Below are 15449 nucleotides of genomic sequence, written 5' to 3'. Positions count from 1 at the left end.
TTACCTTTCAATTGAATGAATTTAGCCCTAAACTACAAAGCCGTCCAGTGAATAGAGTGAAATACTGTGAAAATGTCACAGTGTTATGACGCCCATTTTATTGTGTTTGCTTTTAAAAAACAGAAATGTCACAACAACAAAAACCTGAAAACAGTACTTCAGAAGAGCAGCAAGAGTAGAACACAGAGAAGGGGGAGGGGGCTAAGGGCGCCTTGAATTGAAGTCAATACATAGGGCTTTTCTCTTCTCCTTTGGGGTTGGTGAGTTTCTCAAAATTTTTGCAAATTATATCAAAAAGTTCAATCTGAAAGAAAAAAAAAACATGTTTGGTTTTAACATAATTATTACTTAAAAGTATGCAAAGAACTTAAAAAGCTTTCAATGTGATATTATATAAACTTAGAAGTAATTAACATTAGGCTTTAAAGTGAAAAGAAAGGACTTTTCATTTATTTGTAGCTACCCAATTAAATATTTTTCTCTAGCCAGTATTCTTGACATACTGAACACAAAAATCTCAGTTAATGGTAAAATGAGGGTGATTCTGAGACTTTATTATTAAAGTGTTCGTAAAACAAACTGATGTTGTTGCCTACATGTTCCCTTTTATTCTACTGGTACACCATTAAAGCCATGATCTAGTTAGAGGTGATTCTAACAAGAAAAGACACACTTATAAAAATGTGCAAGTAATGATAGAGCCCATTTCTCATTACAAAAGTATGAAACTCACATAGAAATTTCTAACTTCGGTGAGAGCAAGTCTTAGCTCTACAAAGGCATTCTCATCTTTGTCATGAACCAGAGACCTGTAATCCATCTGGATTGAAAAAAATATAACAAGAAAATGAAAGTCAGAATATATATTACAGAGGATAAAAAAAAGAATAGAATACAGAAAGATGGTGAAGTGATATCTGAGATTAAACATTCTCACCACATGTGTTTCCTTTGAAGCTTTAGCAACAGCATCTCCTCGCTCCTGGTAATATCTAAAAGGACAAAAAGTGCATGTATCAATCTTCCACTTGTTATATTCTAATAGATGAATTGGTGAATGATTTATTAATGTATATTCATATGGATGGATTTTACGTTCTGTAAACAGCTTAGGTCCTTACCTCAAGGTTTATCAAAACCACTGACAAATAAATGGACTATTCACAACCATGCTCTATTCTGTCCCTTAGGCAAATTTCTCTATTGGGTGCTTCCATCTTACACAGAACAGAGAAGAAAAAGACGGGCTATTACCTGCATCTAAAAGATAGCAGCCTGCACCTTAAAGATACACTTAGGTCATTGCTCTATTATTTTATGTGTTTTGATTTACTGTGGGATTGACTCCATCTAAATCCGTATATTACATATAATATCTCTGTACACTACAGTAACGGGAAACACAATAGAATAACATTATAAAGTAAAACAGCCATCAGTGTGATGCACATGTGTTTGAACCAGACAGGCTTCTAACCTACAGACACAAAACAATGACCGTCTTTTCATGCTCTTGGCTTGGAAGCTGTAAAGCTGTTGACATTGTTACCGGCCATATCTAAAAAATCTATCAGCGTCTCTGGGGTGTCAGGATCTTCTAGGCCCTTTGTGTGAATAGATTGCTCCAGCACAAGGTGAACAAAAAAGACCAGTCTCTAAAAATTAAAACATTTAGCTAGCAACTTATTATCAACCTATAGTGTCAATTAATGAATTAATGCAAAAGACCAGAAGATTCTAATAAGTGAAATTAGGTTTTTATTTAAAGCTAAACATACTTGTTGATGTTGGTCAGAGTTGTTTCAACTTTGGTTTTTATTGCGGTGATACGTTCCAGGACTTTTTCCTTTTGTGAGGAAATGGGAATACAATATGAGAAGGTTTATTGAAATAACCAAATAATTAAGGATATTTCGGAAATAAAAAAATACATATTTTTGCAAAGCACGTTTTATCTCCAGGTCATTGATACATTGTTAACCACGCTATTGTACCAACACAAAGCAAAGCACTCTGTACAAGAAATACATAAATGCATACCTGTATTGAAACACCAAAGTCATTTCCATCCTCAATTTTAGGAATGGCATGATGAATCCAGGTGATCAGCTACAAAAAATAATTGCTGATATCAAGTTTTTGTCATTTACATTTATTTTTCTCTGAGTGCTGAATTCTACTACAGCCTTACCAGTGCACATCCCTCACGCAGAGCCCTTATCTCAGGAATGACAATGTTGATAATTTTCCGAATGTTCTCATTTTCCTTTAGGAATCCACATTTAGGAGCTGTGTGGACCAGAAAAACAAAGTCATCAAAAGAAACATTATAACTGCAGTCCACCCAAATACATTATTGTAATGGGTTGAGCCTCATGGAGCAATCCCAAACTTTGTCTCTTGCATCTACCTCAGCATGGGCAAAAAAAAAAAAAATCTGCAAGCATTATTTTAATAGCAAAATGATTTGTGGAAAACCAAACCAAAACCAAAATAAGCACACATATATGATAGCGTCATTTTAGTGGGTTGAGCTAGGTAGGCAGCCCCTCTGTTCTGCGACAGTGAGATTAATTCCCACGTTTTTTCTGTCTTATTAGGAGTTTGGGGGTTCTATTCGCTTCTGAAAATGGTTAAAAGGTAATTAAATGAACTTATGCCCCTATCCCTATCTTTCCTGCCAACGTCTGACCACAGAACTCATCCCTAACAGTGTAAAGTCTACACTAACAGCTTTTCTGTTTCTTATTGACATAAGGGGGGTCACAGGCTCATTTAAATTTCTGCTATAGGACCATAGATCTATAGTTTTGCCCCTGCCTGGACCACCTAGTAAACACCAAACTGACTCATTTATACAGCACTAGAAAAAAAAAGAACATTGACTACCTTTCTTTTCTTCCTTATCTGTTTCCATTTTCGATTCCTGAGAAGAAATTACATATTGTGATATTAAAAACAGGATAGACATCATTTGGTTGACAGATGTATGACAGTAGCTATAACACTATCATGAGCCATATGTTTTGGTCCAAGATTATGTGTAACCTTTACCTCTGAACATCAGCAAAAAAACTGTTTTATATTTTGTATAGAATGGTTTGAATTTCTGTCAGACTTTTATTGTTGTACATGTGACAAAGTACCCTTCATTTTTTAACCCCAATAGAGTGGCTACTATGACAAAAATGGAATTCCCAATTGTACAGGACAGGCAAAATCATCTGGAAAACTTTCAAAAGATGAGACATCATTTCATTTTTACCATTTTACCTTTCTAATTATTTTCATAACTAAAAAAAAAGTTTGGGCTGGAATTGGTCCTTAGTGTTTTCACACAGAAAAAAAAATTCTATTCTATCTATACTGTTGGTGAATATTATTAGTACATCATAAACTAATTACGAAAATAAATAATAAACTCTGTTTTTTAAAGTCTCTGCCAACTTTTATTATTTTTTCCTCGTGTCAATCCTATTGTAAATTTTACTTCTAACGTTTGAGTCTTTGTCAAGACAGCACTAGGTTATATTATCTGTTTTGCATCATTTATTCTGCGAGTGAAGTTTGTGTCTGCAGATAAACAGCTATCCCCCACAATCTAATGGGTAAACATTAATAACCATAGATTGTGTCATTTTTCAATTGAGTGAAAAAAAATCTACACTGACAGTTAATCAAAAGGAAGGCAGATATTTCTTTGCTCTTACAGGCAAAAAAAATCTATTCTGATCTCTAATGAATGGTATTCTCCCTAGATCAACATATTATTACTTAAATATGATAAAGTGTATGTTAGTTCTAAATTGTTTTTATTCAGAATGTCTGACATCAATCCCCAATGTAAACCATTTTTTGTGTGCAAATCATTTAAAAAAAATAGTTACAAACTTTTACTTGAGGATCCTTACAGTAGCAGCACTTTGTTACATGCTGACAACACTAAGTTACTACCTCTGAATAAGAAACACTATTTTCAGCCTGAAATGCATGGTCCTTGATTTAGCCACTGCCCTGCCAACCCGATAGAAAGCCTAATGGCCCACTGAAGGAGCTTACTGCTATTAGTTCAGGGGCAGCAGCTCAGTGTTGTCAGACTGCAACACATTACAGTTACAGTTAGTGACATGACTATGGACTTTGTACCGTGCTGTGTAATATGTTGGTGCTATATAAATACATGATAATAATAGCAGTAATAATAAAAGGTGCTGTACTTAGCAGCATCTTCAGGTAAGAAACTTGGCAACAGATTTGGATACAGTAATAAAGGTGTAGTAAAGGAGGTAAAGAGACAAATTTGTACCCTTTTACTTTGTGGTCACCCCAAACTTTCCAGAGTAAAAATATATAGATAACCCCAATATTAAAAGAGTCATATCCCTCCTAATTGTCTCTTCTACAAATTATCAGAGAACAGTTTTGACTTGACCCAAGCGTACTTTGTTCTTCACTCTTAAACACTATGTTTTGCGCACCACCATAAATCTATTTACTGTATTATTAAGTGATTGATTATAGCACTATGATATTATTGTTTTTGTAATTTCCCCTGATATTTCCCTGATTTGTTCCTTGTCGGCGTTGCTCACCTCAGATTCTGAAGGAGGGTCAGGAATGGGAATATTGAGCTCAGCATGAAGGGTTCTCGGGTCCTGGACAACGAAGTAGTCACACTGTGAAGAAAGAAAATGATGAAAAGGTTTAGTTTACATAGACTGTTTCACCAGCGTTTAACCTGAGCATATAAAATCCTATGCTTGAAATTCCCATGTATTCCATTGGGCTTATCTACACCAGGTTGTTTGTATGAGGCATGTTTTTGAGTGTTTAACATTTTTTACTGCTTGTTAAAGTTTTGAAGTTATTAAAGACACAGCTTTAAAACAGCCTAAAATCAGTGCTTTTACTGCACATTATGTATAGCAACTGAATAACATTTATCACTATTTCCTGATGAACACAGACCGTCAAAACAAGACTCAGGTACTGAATCTTCTCTGGGACACATTCAGATAGAAACTCCTGGACCTGTAGAGAGAAGAGAAATTACAAGTGTCACTATATAATTCACACTGATAAAAGTAATTTTAATTTTTTGCTTTATATATAAATGTTTTCACCAATGTTTTTTTTACCTAAAATGTACAGATTCGTCACATTAGAATTAATTAGAAACACCTGAGCTGAGTGACAGCCCTATGTGAATGTTTATCCTGGTTTCACAATTGGGGGATCCAGGGACTTTTAAGGCATAATGACCAAATTGTAATTTTTCATATGTATGTCATTTACTACATGAATATTTTAACAATATTTGCAACTTTAACCTAAAAACATCTTTAAGACAAAAAATTAAAATCACATTTTGTTACAAACAAATGCTGTACCACTCTAGGGGTGCAGGCATGTCGTCGACGCCTTTCGTGGACAAGACCACTTCTTCAGGAGGAGTACAGATTTTTCGACAACAAAAAAGTCCATATTAGGTGGACAATAGGGATTTAACTAGTTATATACTTCTCTCAGTTAAAAGCACTTAATACAGACATTTTTCTTTTTTTAGCAAGCTTAATAGGTGAAATTGTTGAGGTGTCTGTTCCTACCGCTATTCCTTTGCTCATGTTCTTGTGTGATCCTTGATCTGACTCTGTGAAAGGAGTTTCATTATATTGGATATATCTTGATGTAAGTAAAATTATTGTTTGCATGGGGATGTTTTTGATATACATGTAATATTTTAATTGAAATAATGTTATTCATAGAAAAATCTGTACTCCTCCTGAAGAAGTTGTCTTGTCCACGAAAGGCGTCGAAGACATGCATGCACCCCTAAAGTGCATAAGTGGTACAGAATTTGTTTGTAACAAAATGTGATTTTAGTTCTTTGTGAGACTATTATATTTTGATAAGGGATGTGGCATGTTAGATATATAAAGGGATACTTCTAATAATATTTTGTATTTACTTTGAATGTTTATCCTACCACTCCACTGAGGAAGGAAAATGAGATTCATTTTGGGTGTAAAAAAGTTATAAAGTAGACATTTCTACAAAACAAATTAGTTGAGTAACTGATTCCAACTTAGGGAATTACATTCACTGTATTACCTATACAGGTAGTCCCCAAGTTAAGAACATCTGACATACGGATGACTGACAGGCTTGATGGGGAGAGGGGGTGTTTTGCAGGACTTGCAGAAAAAGTATTTTGCTGCTCTGTACCTCTTTAGTTACCAAGACAAACTCTGCAGTTGTTTCTTTTTGCATAACAAAATAAAGCATACTCCAGAAGTTAATAAATGTCTAGGCTCCATAAAGTTTTTATTTTACTTTGTTTGTGATTAACTCACAGTGAGGATTTTTTACAGTAACTGACACCATGCTGCCTAATAATATGTTGAGACAAACATCTGTCCTAATTGCATTTAAAAAACAATGTACCTGTTCCGACTTGCATACAAATTTAACTTAAGAACAAACCTAAAGTCCCTATCACATATGTAACCTGGGGACTTCCTGTACAGGAGACCAAAACCTACAAAACCAACCTATCAACAAAAGTTTGCAAAATTACTGTGTGTTCAGCAATTAGTGTCACGGAAGGTCTCCAAGACTGTGACAGCAATGAACAATCATCTTTCATCTAGGTGTTTCTTCACTTTCCAAAAAGTAACATTTCTATATCTATTTGAGACCATTCTACCTTTAGGTAAATAATGCCCTGTCCCAGAAATGTGTCCTATTTTATTATGAAGGTATCACACCATACTGTTATCAGTATGAAATCAGTGAACATGTCATGTATTTCAACAATGTACAGGACCCCTACACATGTGTACATCTCATGTAGAATCCCGTAATATGTATCAGAGAATAATGAGTTAGGAGAGTATTAGGAAACTGCTAAAAATCACATCTTACTAGACAAGCCAGTCATATACTTTGCAGGCATAAAAGTATCTCAAACAGATTATTCCTGGCATCCCATACAGGGATGTGACAAAAACCAAAACTTTCAACAAAACTCACTGCATAACAGATCTATATGAAATTGATATTACACATTACCTCGCTGTAAAGTTTTGCAGTGTATTTATCCACCTGTAAAACAAAAGTAAAAAAGTTGAAACTGTTGTCTTTTGTTTACTGAAAACCAACCATTGTTATTGTAGAGTTATAGCTGACCTTTTCTGCTTGCACAGTTGTACAGGCTCCTCTCCTTTACTGAAAAAGTTTATTCTGATTTTACTGTACACATTGTAAATTAGAAACTGCAGCGAGTCAGATAAAAATCTATCTCATTTCCTGATGGACTTCCAGAATCATCTATTCCAGGGGTCTGCAAACTCCGGCCTTTAGGCCAGATATGGCCTAGCCAGTAGTTTGTTCAGTCCTAACGGCCCCTGGCGGATCCAGCCTAATGCAGGCTGGCAATCCCTGGCGGAGCCGGAACAAACTACCAGAGCCGCTGGAGATGTATGAGGCCCTTGAGCCCCTGTGTGATGGCATTAACACTTCCGCCGTCAGGGTAAATAGGGAACATTCCCTCTCCTCTGTATGCATTGCAGATGGAGAGGGATTAAGTTAAGTGAGGAAGTAAGTAAACAGATAGTGAAATACCAGTTGATATAGTGTACTTGGACTTTGCTAAAGCATTTGACACTGTACCCCACAAACGGTTAATATGCAAGTTAGGGTCGATAGGTTTAGAAAAGTCAATCTGTAAATGCATAGAGAACTGGCTTAAAGACCGGATTCAGAGAGTTGTAATTAATGATTTATACTCTGAATGGTCCAAGGCTATTTGTGGTGTACCTCAGGGTTAAGTGTTGGGAGCTTTACCGTTTAAAATCTTTATAAATGATATAGAGTTTGGGATTAAAAGTACCATTTCTGTGTTTGCAGAGCTTTGGGAGCTAACAACATGCATGCTTCATACTTTCTAGGGAGTCAGAAATGGAAAAGGATCTGGGGGTTCTGGTAGATCATAGATCTAATAACAGCATGCAATGCCAAACCGCAATATCTAAAGATAGTAAAGTACTTTCTTGTATTAAAAGGAATAAACTCCAGAGATGGAGACATAATCCTGCCCCTGTACAAAGCATTGGTCAGACTACATCTGGAATATGCAGTCCAGTTTTGGTCACCAGTTCACATAAAGGACATTGTGGAATTGGAGAGCTCAGGTCAGTTACCACTGACACCAATTATCTTTTTGGTTATCTGTAAGGAAGACAATATTTTCAATGGCCAGCAATGTAAGAGGCATTCCTCTCACTGACCACCACACGTGCTGTGGGTATAGTAATTATAGAAGGGGTTCCCTGAAGACCTAGAAGGTATTTTAAAGGGTTCTCCCATATTTAAAAGTTGTAAAAGGCTGCTTTAAAGGCAAGTCTTTTGGTAACTTGACCTGCTTACCTCAAGTTGACTAGCTAGTCTGTTTGGGTCCTCCTCCAAGCACCAATTCATACCAGAGGTATGGACCAGAGGTGGACCAGAAGCAACAATGCCAGCACACAGTTCTGCTCTCATCATCACACTAAAACTATGATGTGTATATGCTGCTGGAGAGCACCCGAAGTTCATACTAATGTCTATATGAGAATGCATAGGATATGAAAAGTAAATATGAAAAAAACTAAACAGTTCGGTCTATGTTCCATGGTCTATGTTATTTCCAGTGCACTACTAAATGAGGAATATTAGTTTATGTCTTTATATTCTACAGTGATATAGTTAGAGATATATGCAAAGAACAATCAATATGACTTACAGAAGGTGTAATGCATAGAAAATGTTCAAATGATACATTTTATTCCAACATTTTGAAAGCAGTAGGGAAGCGTTAAAACCACTGTCAAAAATATCAGATTTCCCTCCTTTCCTTACTTCCTGCCAGGTAGACTGAGCATCAAGATATTTCTCCATTGTGAGGGATAACCCCTCTTGGATTGTTGTCACAGAAGCAAGCAAACCCACTGAAAGATTCCTAATTCTTTTTCTGGGCAAATGTTTGGTTTACTCTCACTTTAAATTCTAGCGACAATGGTGATCAGGAAATTTAAGAGGCACCAATATAAACTTGACATGTTCTAAAGCCTCACCATTCTATCCAACTACTAAAAATCATTGTGTTATCTTTAGTTGTATGTGAGAGCTCTGACATAGCAACTCAAGCTGCAGGCAGAACTGAAACTAAATTGTCATGGAGTAAAGATGAGCAATGACTCTGCAAAGATTAGCTGTGTATATGGTAACGACTGTACTCAAATTAACCATGCAATAATATATTTTTATTTTCTATTGTACATTACTAATCTGTTCATCTTTACATGGATACTTGTTTACAAAGAGTTTCTTCTGTAATACTCACTCAGTGTTCATTATTCACTGCATGCAAATTTTAAAGTAATCCATCTTCTGGCCAATTGTTCCTATTTTCTCTTTCCTTGAGATAATCAATTTTTGGTTAAGCTGGAATTAAATTTAAAATAAAAAAAATCCTACTTACCTTTACTTCTGCAGGTCCCTCCATCTCTCCAGCGCCGTCCTCAATTAGATCCAATGCCATTCTGGAATTCTCTTTAGTCCCGACATGGCGGAAGTGCCAGGTGCGGCCATCTTCATCCCTCTCCCCTCTTCCTCACGTCTCCTGATCTTGCACTGCAACTTTCTCCAAAGGTAAAAAAAAAAAACAAGCACTGATCTCACTACATATGTGTGAGATGGAGAACTTGTTTCTATTCAATAGAGGAAAGCCCCTGATGACACATGCCCGATCTCAGGCATAAGGTGCAAATATGTGATACAAATATCCCAGGAGGCTGCGGGTTTCCCCTTCTGTCTTCATCACCATGGAAGTAAGAATGGAAAGGGAGAGGACTTTATCAAAAGAAGTGAAGAGACAAAAACAAAAAACAAAGATTTGTTTCATTAATTCATCATTATGTTTTCAACATTGTGCAAAGGTTGGCTATTACTTTTACATAATATTGAAGATGTGATGATAGGTCCACTTTAAGTGACTTTGTTAATTCTCCAGTAAGAGAATAAAAGCTGCAGATGTCATTTGCATTAAAAGATAAGTGCAATTGATTTAGCTGTGGCATAAATGGGGGAACTATACAAAGGAGATGAAGGTGAACCTAAAAAGGTGTTAACATGGCAGCCATACACAGTCCCTGGACTCATCATCGGAAATCATATCATGTCCACCTACCCCATGAGGAAATGTCATATATTTAGCTACTGTATGAGAAGTTGTTTAATACCATGAAGCCTGGGATGTGGAAACCAGCATTTCTGCTGTGATTCAATTTAATTGTTTTGGAATATTCAGCACATATTCCAGGGCTAAATCTATGCCACAGAAACATGGAAATAAGGCATTGCAAAAGGGAAACCTAGATCAGCCGAACAAAACTTATTTTACATTTATATTAGTAAAACGAGAAGATAATCTTAGATTGTAAGCTCTTTGGGGCAGGGTCCTCTCATCCTCATGTGTCACTGTCTTTATCTGTCATTTGCAACCCCTATTTAATGTACAGCGCTGCGTAATATTTTGGCGCTATATAAATCCTGTTTAATAATAATCCTGTTCTGTTCAATTGCTCATTGGATTTTTTTCTTTTACTAAACAAGGCTGAAGATATCCACTTCTTTGGATATACTTCCTTGTTTGTTCTCTCATCTCAGATTCCCCGAATTAACTCTTTATTTTATAATGTGAATCCGTCTGCATATACAGTAACATGGCTGGAAAGAAAATAAAGTTTCACCTGGTGATAATATTGTAAATTACACAGCAGGGCCACCAGCTCATTTTATGTCTAAGAATAATAGTTTCTGGGCTAACTTTATGCACAAAAAGAACTTTCTGTAAAAAGTAAAGAGCCAGCAAACTTGTTACACAAAAAATATCAAATATAAGCTGGGCTTTTCATTGTTATTTTCCAGGTTGGCTTTTATTGGCATTGCCAGGTATGGATGGCCCCAGCGATGGCAGCCATTACACAGACACAACAATACAGGCCTGCTAGATTCTGAAGAGAAATGGACAGAACTTCTGAAAAGGTCCACCAAATAGTGATATAAAACTGGGGTACTTTTCCCAAATCTGTCCTAAATTGCCCTTTAAGTAACTTTTTGCTGCCACTTTCACAGAGATAGTGTAGAACTGAAAGTAAAATTACCACACAAACTATTCACCTTCTCCCTGACTGCGGGGCTAATCCTCAGACTGCTCGCTTTGGACATGGCTGCGGCTTCTCCAATCTCTTGCCAGTCTCAGTACCCTGTTCTGGAATATTCTACAGCAGCTTCTCTGTGCCAAGCTCTGGGCTGCCCTCAGCTCTCTCCAGATCCCCTCACAGCCGACTCGTCTCTGACTTTCAGTTTCTCTTTACCTCAGCTCGGCTGTTTAGGGGAAGGCGGGAGATGGGAGGAGATCTCTGCCACAAGGGACTTTCCAGCAATACCCAGATTATAAAATGTCTGCATAGCCATTACTTTAATATGATAGTTAGAGAGTATCAATTCATATATCAGTAAAAAGCTTCAAGTCATTTATTATTTATAAATAAAAATATTCAGTTTTATTTCGAAATAAACCCATTATGAAAGAAGTACCTGCTGTAAATGAACCCCTTCTTAAAATGCTGACTGGCTAGCCTATCTACTTTTTAGGGAATACATATAAATTGCACCAGGTGCTTTGCATGGTCCCGTCCCAAAAGGGACTAGGGCCTCTACCTGAACCCCCCAGGGTGCAAGACTCCTGATAAGGGACAAGCTTCTCAATCTAGAGCCCACTGTACTCAAGCCTTAGCCTAGGCCAAGTGTCTATAATACGTTAGAGGGCTGACCAGAGCCAAGCTCACACCAGCAACTTGAGCAATGGGCTCTCCCAAAGAGAGACCCAAGGTTAAGGAGAACACAGACCAAAAGGCCACGCGCCCCCCTCACACCAAACTTTCAGGGCAAGGCCTTAATAACAAACAAGTGCCTTACTAGTCTGGTGCAAAGAAAGAGGTGCAAGAGTGAGAATGAAAAAAACATACAAAAATAAAAAAAGTGCCGTGCTATGGTATCTTTTGCTGGCCTTCCAGGCGGTTATACAATTTGCTTGTGGCAGTCCCATCCGCATCAGCAGGAGGAGTAGGAGGAATTGCCCCTGAACAACCTCCCATACTTCAGTACTAACCTCGGCGCCTTGGCTTAGCAGCATCCAGAATTAAAGAGAGGGAATACATATATCAAGAAAGCTAGATATCCTTGTTTGTATGCTTCTTAACTTTCAGAGTCAGAGGTTTGTCACACAATTTTCCTGACATTCCACATTATGGAGGAATATATAGCACAGAACAATATACAACTTGCAGCAATGGTGTACATCATAGATTCCCAACCTTTTTGGTGTCAGAGCCCACTTTTCAAGGAGTGATTCGACTGCACCCCTCTTGGGTGAACTGTACTATATATATTGAAAAACAAGAACAGGTTTTTAAATTATTTTATTAAAAGATATTTACAGTATTAGTATATTACTAAAAACTTTTAAAAAAATGTAAAATATATTATGTCAATAATAACATAATATTTTTATGCTATCTAATAAACTGAAAACATTCTCCCTGCACAAAGCAGCTATTACTTTTGGAACTAAATTCCAAGTTAACACAATAATTCCAAGTTAAAATAAATAAATCATTTCACTACCATCTTTCTAAATTATATCAGTCCCTTATTTGCAACTCTGTTGGAATATATTAACGTCTTCCTGTCTGGTGTCTCTCTTCGGGCTGTATGATATGGGGTCCAGAAGGATTTTCAGTTCAGACTTCATAGCACAAAGTCTGGAAACTGTTTATGTGTGACAATTAGCTGTACAGGTAGTCCCCGGGTTACATACGAGATATAGAGTGTAGGTTTGTTCTTAAAGCGTACCTAAACTCAGAAATTTCACTTTACATAAAAGGGTAGACAACCCTTTTATAGTAAGTAAAAATTCTGTTTTTTTGTTTTGTTTTTTTAAGTGCAACACTCTTTTTATAAAAAAAAAAAAAAAGGATGCAGCATCGCCCCCTAATTCTCGATCGCCTGGGTGAATGGGAGAATGAATGCAAAACCTCCCGGGCTGCCTGAGGTAGGTATCCCGGGAGTGGGCGATGCTGCACCCTTTTCTTTTTGATAAAAAAACAAAGGTCCTTGGGTGCTCCTTCTACTCATGCCCGAGCATCTTTTCATGGAAAAACAATTTGCGGATCTCACGCATGCGCAGTGAAATCGACTATTTTTTTTTTCCAACCTACGTCACCCATTTTTGCGCCTGGGTCGGGTAATGTAGGAAGAAGTACAGGAAGAAGACACGAAAATGGTGGCCCCCGGCGCACCAGCCCGCAGTGGATTTCCAGGACTACTCAGGACCCGACAGGAGAGACCTCCAGATGGATCGGACTGCTCTGCTGCAGGATTGAAGGTAAGTGTATTTTTTTTTGTTTTGTTTTAGGCACTTTTGGCTTTAGTTTCTCTTTAAGTTGAAGTTGTATGTAAGTCACAACATGTACAATATTTAAATTTTATTAGGCAGCATCGTGTTAGTTACTTTATAAAATCCTCACTGTGCGTTAATCGCAAACAACAAAAAACAAAACTAAAAAAAGCAAGCTGTGCTTTGACATACAGAAAGAAACAACTGGAGAGTTTTTCTTGGTCATTAGAGAGTTACAAAGGGCTGCAGAAAGAGCTCACCCCCCTAAGATCACCCACAACCTCAGCTGTGTTTAACAAAAGATTTCTTGTCATGCAAACCTACAGCTAGGAGACTGGGGACTACCTGTAATACTCATTCTGGGTCAGTGATTCAGAAGGTATTGAAAGCAGAAGATCAAAACACCAACCAGGTAAGCTATATATTTTAGAACTAGGCCAAAAATGGCAGCCTACATTTATTAGTATTATTTTTTTCTTCTGAATAATCTCCCAAAGATCCTGGAAACACACTTATACGAGGGGGTGCTAAGAAGTTCTTTGCTTTGCCCAGAAACAAGGGAGCCAGAGTTATGAAATAACACATTTATTCAACATATTCCCCCCTGAGACTGATGCACTTGGTACAGCGTAGTTGCAGCTTTTCCAGACCGTTCAAATAAAAGCCCTTTGGTTGGGCCTCAAACCAGCTCTCAGCAGCATCTTTGATGTCAGAAATGTCCTCAAAACATTGTCCCTTGACGTGTTTTTCCGAATTCAGGAACAGATAATGTCAGGTGAGTAGGGGGGATGGTGGACCAATTGGAAAACCAGGGTGTTCAATTTGGCAGCCACAACATTGGATGTGTGCGCAGGTGCATTGTCCTGAAAAAAAAGGATCCCTTAGGTCAACTTTCCTTAGGTCAAGGTTTCATCTTAATTGCCTCCTTCAGCTGGTCAAGGAGGTTAGCATAATACTGTCCAGTGAAAATAGAGCCCTGAGGTAGGTAGTCTACCAACAGAATACTGTCTTTGTCCCAGAAAACCGACGCCATGACTTTTTTGGCTGATTTCTGGGTTCAGAACTTCTTCGGCCGCGGGTACCCGCTGTGGTGCTATTTCTTTAAATGTTCCTTGGTTTCAGGATAATAGATGTGGAGTCAGGTTTCATCCTCAGTCACAACCCTAGCCAAAAAGTCCTGGGCAGCTTCAAAATAGGCCAAAACGGCTTTGGATGCTTCAACTCGTTCCTTCTTCTGATCACTGATCAAACATTTAGGCACCCACTTCGCTGAAAGCTTGCGCATGTCTAGGATAATTGTGATAACAAACCCAACACGCTCCCATGAGATGTCAAGTATCTGGGCTATCTTTTTTTGCGGATATTTGCCGGTTCTCAATAATCAGCTGATGGACAGGATCCCAGGTTGCCGGGTCAAGGTTAAGGTTGGGGGGTGCAAGGCACAAAATAATGAGTGCAAGGCACCCTGGTAAAAGAGAAAAAAGTTATTGTCTTTCAATTATTGGTTTGTGTCTGTATGGCAAACTTTGATGCCTTGCTATCATCCTACACAGAGATCTAGTGATCTTTGTGAAGTTTGAAATGGTTTTACATAGTTACAGTAGTTAGTAGGTCAAGCTGAAAAAAGACATAAGTCCATCAAGTTCAACCACTAGGGAAATAAACATATCCCAGATATAAAAACCCTATGGTCACAGTTGGTCCAGAGAAAGGCAAAAAAAAAATACCCCGGTACAATTTGCTTCAACAGGGGAAAAAAAATTCCTTCCTGATTCCATGAGGCATTTGGATGTTCCCTGGATCAACAGTCACTGTTATTTTTTACTTTAGAACCTTAATAGCCAATTATATTCTGTGCTTTAAGAAAAACATCCAACTTTTTCTTAAAGCAATCTATATTAGTTGCTGAAACTACTTCCTGAGGGAGCCGATTCCACATTTTCACAGA

General features: G+C 37.5%; 1 protein-coding gene across 1 annotated transcript; it reads right to left on the bottom strand.

Moving 5' to 3' along the window:
• Positions 1-78: 78 nt before the first annotated feature.
• On the bottom strand, positions 79-11420 carry PSME2 (proteasome activator subunit 2). The gene is made up of 11 exons (XM_072415071.1): positions 11221-11420; positions 7072-7104; positions 4969-5031; positions 4593-4676; positions 2890-2926; positions 2192-2289; positions 2041-2109; positions 1779-1846; positions 938-992; positions 734-820; positions 79-304 (listed from the first exon to the last, which is right to left on the bottom strand). The coding sequence occupies exons 1-11, from the start codon at positions 11266-11268 to the stop codon at positions 224-226; spliced, it is 723 nt and encodes a 240-aa protein (XP_072271172.1). The 5' UTR covers positions 11269-11420; the 3' UTR covers positions 79-223.
• Between the last annotated feature and the right edge of the window lie 4029 nt (positions 11421-15449).

Source organism: Pyxicephalus adspersus, chromosome 6 (genome assembly GCF_032062135.1).
Source record: "Pyxicephalus adspersus chromosome 6, UCB_Pads_2.0, whole genome shotgun sequence".
NCBI lineage: Eukaryota > Metazoa > Chordata > Amphibia > Anura > Pyxicephalidae > Pyxicephalus > Pyxicephalus adspersus.
Note: the sequence above shows the minus strand (reverse complement) of the source record. Positions and strands in the feature narration are given on the sequence as shown.